Genomic DNA, 7,917 nt, shown 5'->3' with positions numbered 1-7,917 from the left:
GTGACAGGATAAGGAACAGCGTGATAAGGGAATGTTGTGATGTGAAAGAAGATGTAGTTACAGGAATAGAAAAGGGTATGTTAAGATGGTTCGGTCATGTGGAGAGGATGAATGAAAGCAGGTTGACTAAGCAGATATACAAGGAGAGTGTGGAGGGAAAGGTCGGAGTGGGAAGACCTAGACGAACGTATCTTGATCAAATTAAGGACGTCCTGGTAAAGGGTCAGGTCAAAAGTACCCGAAACCGCCGAGCTTGTATGAAGAGAGTTATGAATGTGGACGAAGCGAAAGAAGTATGCAGAGATCGTGGCAAGTGGAAAGAGGTAGTCTCTGCCTACCCCTCCGGGAAAGAGGCGTGATTTTATGTATGTATGTATGTATGTAAATGTCGATTAAAATGTTTCAAAAATATATCAACTGACCAAAAAAAAGCAATTTTTGCTTGGGCTTTCTGGAAATTTGGTGATCATCATAAACGATGGATTTATGTATCTAATCTAGTAAGCCAAAATCTTAAGCAAAGAGTTTATATTGATACCCAATCCCACCAAAAATATAATATATGGTATACTTGTATTTCCGAGTCAGACAGTACAGATGAAATTACATTATAGTTTGCAAAACTACGTTCTTATCTAGGCTGATGATCAGTGAACAATTTGTTTACACAGTAATACAGAAGACAGACTCTTCTACAGGTACTGTTTCTACTGATAACCGAGGCAAACATTAAAATTATCCATGTAAATATCTGCTGATGTCAGGAAAAGCGTATGTGACCATATCAAATGCTTCCAACCTGTAGAATCCCATTATACTCGAAAAGATGATTTTAAATTGTATTTAGATAGTGATATAAACTTATGCTCTTTGCGCGGTCTTAAGTTGGTTATCCGATTTCATATTTAAAGAAGTAGATGCAGTCGAATCTAGGTTTTGGTCAGATAGCGCAACAGGGTGAACCGGAATAGAATAGATTATGCAGCTTACATGTTAACAACATGTAATGTTTGTTTTTTATTTGGATTTTTTTGGGAAAAATATATATACAACAAAAAGGAGACAGTTTTCATGCATTGATTAAAAGAACTGCCAATAATAAATATATCTATACTCCTTTGGTTGGTTTGCATAAGTGCGATGGGCTAAGCAAGATGGAAAACCTTATAATGTTGTTGAGATGGATCATACCAAGTTATTAAATAATAAATCAACTTTGAGCTATAAAAATTGGTCTGAAAATATTAACAGTGAAGTAGTGCAATGGATAAACATAAAAGAAATAAATGTTTTTTCTTCTGAGCTTAATAAACTTTTCTATAAATATAATTTAGATGAATCCCAATACATGACCAAATACAAGACGACGACTGCAAGATAGTACCCATATTCTTCCACTTTATGATTATGTGCTCCCCATATCTTTGGCTATAAAATGACCTAATAAGTCTTTGCAATAGTTCAATTATTTCAGCAGTTCATCATAACTTTAACTAAGGGATAGGCTTATACATATACTGGGATCCCTCTTTTAGGCGATGGGCTAGCAACCTGTCTCTATTTGAATTTCAATTCTATCATTAAGCTAAGCAGTGCCGTGTGGTTTCCGGCACCAATACAAAAAAGAATAGGACCACTCCATCTCTTTCCCATGGATGTCGTAAAAGGCGGCTAAGGGATAGGCTTACAAACTTGGGATTCTCTTTTTTTGGCGATGGGCTAGCAACCTGTCACTATTTGAATCTCAATCCTATCATTAAGCCAAATAGCTGAACGTGACCATTCAGTCTTTTCAAGACTGTTAGCTCTGTCTTCCCCGCAAGAGTACATATATTCCCGCATAGACGTGATTAAATATCGAATAATAATATGTTATCTCTTTATTTGTTCAATAAGTAGGATTGAGTGAGTTTTTTGGTTTGTTTTTTAATTTGAGTTTTATGTGCATATTGTTTGCATTAAAAACACACAAATCATAAAGTAATATTATTTTACTTTATCAAGATGAATTTAATTTTAGTTGTTATTTTTTTAATTCTGGAGAAAATGTTTATGAAAATTATTTTATGTGCAATTTCTATGTTCGAAAAGTATGAAAATAAAATGGTTTCGTTGTAATTTTGTTGTAAAAAATAATCTGTGATTCTTTGATTTATGAATGAAAAATTCCAAAAATATAAATTGGTGTAATAATTTATTATGCACATAATTAATACCTTACACTCAACTGCCTATTATCATAATGAAATTTATGTTTTAAAGAAGTTTTAAATATAATATCCCAACATACGTGCATAAACAATACTCTTATATTCCTGTAAAAAACAGTAAGTAACTCATACCACATTTTTTGTTGACAAATATACAAAGTAAATACTCGTAAAGGAAAGTTACGATTTTTTGATCGACAAATGATACGAAGTAAATAATTGTAAAGATAAGTTACGATTTTTTTAAAAATTTTCGTTTCAACGTAAATCTCAGAAACTATAACATATTTATAAAAGAATGTTATTATATTCATATACACTATACTTCAAGCAATTGTAGAAAAAAAATCATGTGTCTAGCTTGAAATTTACAGGAACTACACACTCTAACACGTTCAATCGCTTCTCCTGTAAAGTTACATTTTAAGACATACGATAGTTTACTTGGGAGCCATCGATTTCAGCCTCTTCGATCTCGGCAAAAAAGAAAACTCACTACAGTTTCTCATCAATTATCTTAGCAGATTAATTGTAGCAACTAAAATACCGGGCTGGCGTATTTACAGTAATAAAGTAAAAGTATAATAACTGGGGTAGCGGTGAAACAATTATTAAGGTCGCTGGATTTTTGGTTAAGAGTGAAAATTGCAAATCGGAAAGGAAGAAGCGGGAAGAGGGAAGCGGGAATGTGAAACGCACAATACGTACCTTAATTTCTTGTATGTTGGCTTCTTGGGCCCTGGTCAGGGTTCTTCTTGTTTCAAGGATTAAAACACGCACTTTTACTATTTTTTATTAATTGTGAGCGGAGCGGTCAATATGCGGCCATATTTTTTCTTCACTGGTTTAAATTTGAAATGTTCTATGGCTCTATGCGTAAGCCATCGAGTGTTTTCGAGCTCCGAAGAAACCACATATGCTGTCACTGTCGTATTGTGCGGAATGAAAAGGGATAGGAACAGTAAAATAAAGCGGCGCGTACATCCTCCGGCGCCTTGAGGAACATCGCTTTCTCAAAAGAAAAATAAAAGGAAATCACTTATAGAGTAGCGTAAATAGTAGTGGAATTTAATATTAACTAAAGCGGGAAAAATAATATAATAAGATTCATAAAATAGGAAATTATTAAGAATATGCGGTATTGTTATTGCGATGGCAATGGACTTAATTTAACGATTGGTCTTTAAAGAAAACCATTTTGAGTTTTAACTAAAGCTACTCTCACAGTACCGTCTGCACCTGGATAAGTCTTTTCAATGATTCCCATTGGCCATCGTAATGGGGGAACAATATCTCCATGTATCAACACTACAGTACCAATTTTGACATTCGTTACATCTTTCAACCATTTCTGACGAACCTGTAAATTATTCAAGTACTCTAAATGCCATCTTTTTCAATATTAGCGAATAATTTGATCGAGTAAGCGATTTACGTGTAACTAGCGGCGTAGAAGAAACAGGTGCGAGTGGCAAGTACTGTAGTGGAGAAGCCATAATAAAGTGCGCGGGAGTTAGAGGCTCGAGATGCGGTTCTTCCTGTAGTACGCAGAGTGGTCGTGAATTCATTATTGTTTCAATCTGTGTTAATACTGTTAAAAGCTCTTCATACGTAAGTAGTTGATTGCCAATAATGCGGTACAAATGAGTCTTCAAACTTTTTATATTTGACTCCCACATTCCTCCAAAATGCGGAGCGCGGGGAGGAGACATATTCCATTCTATTCCGTGAGTTACGAGCTCGCTCGAGAATAAATCATTATAATCTGAAGAAAGTAAAAAGTGATAAAGCTCATTCAAATGAGACTTAGCGCCAGCGAAATTAGTTCCATTATCGGAATATAGGTGAGAAACTGGACCCCTACGGGATATAAATCTCTTAAATGCAGAAAGAAATGTAATAGAAGATAAATCCGAGGCAAGTTCAATATGAACGGCTTTCGTCACTAAACAAATAAATAGGCTAATGTATGCCTTTTGACTTTGCTGACCACGACGTCTACAAATAGTGATGTTAATAGGCCCAGCGTAATCCACGCCAGTATGAACGAAAGCTTTTGTCTCTTGAACACGAAATGCGGGTAAATTCGCCATTTTAGGAGTTGAATGCGAAGGAGAATTTTTAAAACAAAAATTACAATTATGTACTCGTTGCCGTATAACAGATCGAGACGATATTATCCAATATTTTTGGCGAATCAAAGAGCTAAGAAGAGCGGCACCAGTATGACAATGTACGTACGCGGTGCAAAAAGTCTATAATCAGGTAAAGGCTTGTTCGGACTAGGCTAGTATTTTAGTCTAGTGGCGAGTAATTTAGTAGCTTAACGTGTCTGAACACCAAAAAATTAGTCGAGTGGATTAGTAAGTAATTTAGTCGAGTCAATCCATTTTATTCTATTTTTTTTAGTAGTCCAGTAGCGAGTAGCACCCCCCACCACGCGTCCGTGCTCACTCGGCCGCCGGCTAAACAAGTCCGAACCTGTCGATTTAGTCGAGTTCATTAGTTGACGTGAAAATGTCGTTTCGCTGGAGCGAGGAAACTACTTTAAAATTTGTTTCCATTTATATTGAACATGATTGCTTATGGAATGTTAAGTCCCCGTGTTATAAAAACAAACAGAAGAAACAATCCGCATACTTGGATATAGAAAATAAGATGAATATAGCCGGATTTGGTGAAAAGGAAATAAAATTGAAAATTAAAAACATCAGGTTAGTGAATAATGGTATTATTTTATTTCAAAGGCATAATTATTTAACAATTAAACATTGACAAAGATACAATAAGCTCTTAATTATTTTTAATACCATAGTTTTAAGAAGTAACCTAACCTAACGTGATTAACTTTTTTTTAGATCTACCTATTCGCAGGAGTTAAAAAAAATAAAGGAATCTAAAAATTCAGGTGCGGGAACGGACACAGTTTATATTCCATCAGTAAAATGGTTCAGTATATTAGATGCATCCCTGCGAAATTTAAATTCAATACTTACAACAAGTGAAAGTAATTTGGTAAGTACCTAATTATCTACTTATACCAGAGGGTAGTAATTTTTCAATGTATCATTCTTGTCTGCCATGGGACAGACCCGCTTCCGACAAAATATTGCGCATATCTGTCCCGGCGATCTGTAGACCTTTGCGATGATCGGTTACTTAAAGAAGCGGGTAGCGGTTGCATTCCGAGAGGCTGTGGTTCATTTCTCCAATTACCAGAAACGACAGTTCCTGTCTCAAAATCTTCTGTGTCTACTGTGTATTCATACTGTTTGTTCTGTAGTTTTGTTCGTCGGAGCCAATTATGCAAAGCGCAACATGTCTTTACTATCTTAACAATTTTCTCAGGACTGAAGGGCATCGGTTTCTCAAACACTCTGAATCTAGCAGCTAGTATATCGAAACCATTTTCTACTATTCTTCTAGCCCGAGACAAGCGATAGTTAAAAATTTTTTGCTGTAAGGTTAATCGATTTCCTGGATAAGGTTTCAATAAGTATTCTTTCAAGGGAAATGCATTGTCGCCAACTAGGACATAACCCTCTGGTAGAATACCGTTTTCTAATTCTTAGTACAAGCTACAGTTTCGAAATACGCCATCAGAAACCCTTCCATTGCACCCAACGTCTATATAACTAAAGCAATAATTATGATCTACAACGGCCATTAAGACAATACTGTTTGTGCCTTTGTGATTATAGTATAAACTTCCTGAGTCAGGGGGTGCCTTCATGACAAAATGTTTGCCATCGAGTGCTCCGCAGCAGCCTGGAAAGTTCCACTGATTTCGAAAACCATTTTCAATTGCATTCCAGCCTGCAGTAGTAGGAACCTGAAAAAAAATCAAGATTATTTTGGATACCTAATAAAAACATGATTTGTTTCAGGCTTCCAATGCTTCAGACACTGATGATACAGATATTACGCATATTGAGCAAATTGAACCTACACCTGTCCCATCAACCAGCTCAATCACCCAGCTCTCGAGTACAGCTAGTCAATTACATTATAAGCGAAATAGTACTGCAGATGGTTTTCGTGAACCTACACCCCAACCTGCAGCAAAAAAGAAGAGAGTCGCTCAGCTCTCGAGCATGGTTAGTCAATTAAAGGAGATAGCTGATACTACTAATTCTAGAGTCGAAGAAAATGAGTTCGAGGTATTCGGTAAACACGTTGGTTTTCAACTGAAACAATTACCCTTACTATTGGCATTAGAAGCACAAGAGCACATTCAAATTTATTTAAATAGAATTCGACGTCAACATCTTCAACCCGCACCTGATCAAAATAGAAGCATAACGCCACAGTCGTCGTATGGTACCGAATCACTACAAAGCGATTCAATAATTGATAATGACACCAGTAACTTTAATTTGGAATCTTTTTCCCCTTCCATTTTACCTGCACACCCTGTACCTACTGATTATCAGTCTTGCTCAAATATTATTCAATCGGGCCATATAAACAATAATGAAACACTGAGTAACACTACAATTCTATCAAATGACTTAATTTTAACAGCATTGCAGAACGCTAATGTTTATAATGAAGAATGATGGGAGCAAACTAATAATTAAAGTAACTTTAATTTAATATTTAATAAATAAGTAACTGTTATATTTGTTATAAGATGGTACGTAGCAATGTTGAAAATGATTAATTAATTAATAAATGTTCCATAATAAATCTGATGTACTTGTGGTGAACAGTTAACGAAATAAAATTCAGTCATTCAACTTCACTCAGCTAACACGGTTGTTTTACTTACTACCTATAAATGACTCATAACTCGATAGCCACCTAAACACTTACATTGGTGACCCCGATTAGTTTTGTAACATAGTAACACGTTCCGCGATTTTAACTTGTGATTTAATTTTCTTTGTTATCTTCGTGTCACGATAATTATACTGCACAACCTGTCAGCCTTCCTTAAGGGACTCTCACTGACTTCGTTCCAAGAGGCATATATCCATCGCGCAACATGAATACGAGTGGAAATTGCACCCCCGGAACTCCTGGATGCGGAGCGCCGAGCACCAGCAATGTCAACACAGAAATTGCAGCCTTCGGCATATCGTCAAAGATACCAGATTTTTGGGTCGAGATGCCCAGAGTTTGGTTTGCTCAGTTCGAGGCGATAATGGCTCCTCAGAAGCAAGGTGATGAAGCTAAGTATGCTATGGTGCTGTCAAAAATTGGCAAAGAAGTTGTCAGGCAGATAACCGACATCATAACGGCACCTCCCGAAAAGAAGAAATACGAGGCTGTCAAGGAAAGATTGCTGTCTGTTTATGAAGAGTCGGAAGAACGTCAATTTCAAAAGTTGGTCGGTGAAATGGAGTTAGGCGACCAAAAACCATCTTCCCTGTTGAGGCGTATGAGGGAATTAGCACGCAATAGTCAAGTAAGTGATAAGACTCTACACAGTCTATGGCTATCAAGACTCCCTGATCACGTGCGAGCCGTATTAATGGTAAGTCAAGATCAGAAACTTGATAATCTTGCCATTATTGCAGATAAAATATTAGAAGGAAGGTCAGCTGAAGTATCGGAAGTGTCGAGCGGGCAACCACAACTTATGATAGAAATATTAAATCAAATGAGTAAGTTAACCATGGAGATAGCAGCCTTGAAGTCAAACTCATTTCAAAATAACTACGGACGTCGCAATTTCAATAGAAACCGAAGTTCGGAGCGCTCA

General features: G+C 36.3%; 1 protein-coding gene across 1 annotated transcript; it reads left to right on the top strand.

Annotated features, from left to right (window-relative positions):
- The first annotated feature begins 4,727 nt into the window (after positions 1-4,727).
- Positions 4,728-6,769, top strand: LOC106140308 (uncharacterized). The gene is made up of 4 exons (XM_060953941.1): positions 4,728-4,924; positions 5,069-5,225; positions 6,098-6,128; positions 6,216-6,769. Exons 1-4 carry the CDS (start codon positions 4,728-4,730, stop codon positions 6,767-6,769), a joined length of 939 nt encoding a protein of 312 aa, XP_060809924.1.
- Positions 6,770-7,917: the final 1,148 nt, after the last annotated feature.

This window comes from Amyelois transitella, chromosome W (assembly GCF_032362555.1).
Source record: "Amyelois transitella isolate CPQ chromosome W, ilAmyTran1.1, whole genome shotgun sequence".
Lineage (NCBI taxonomy): Eukaryota > Metazoa > Arthropoda > Insecta > Lepidoptera > Pyralidae > Amyelois > Amyelois transitella.
The sequence above is the reverse complement of the archived record's forward strand: the minus strand, read 5'-3'. Positions and strand labels throughout refer to the sequence as shown.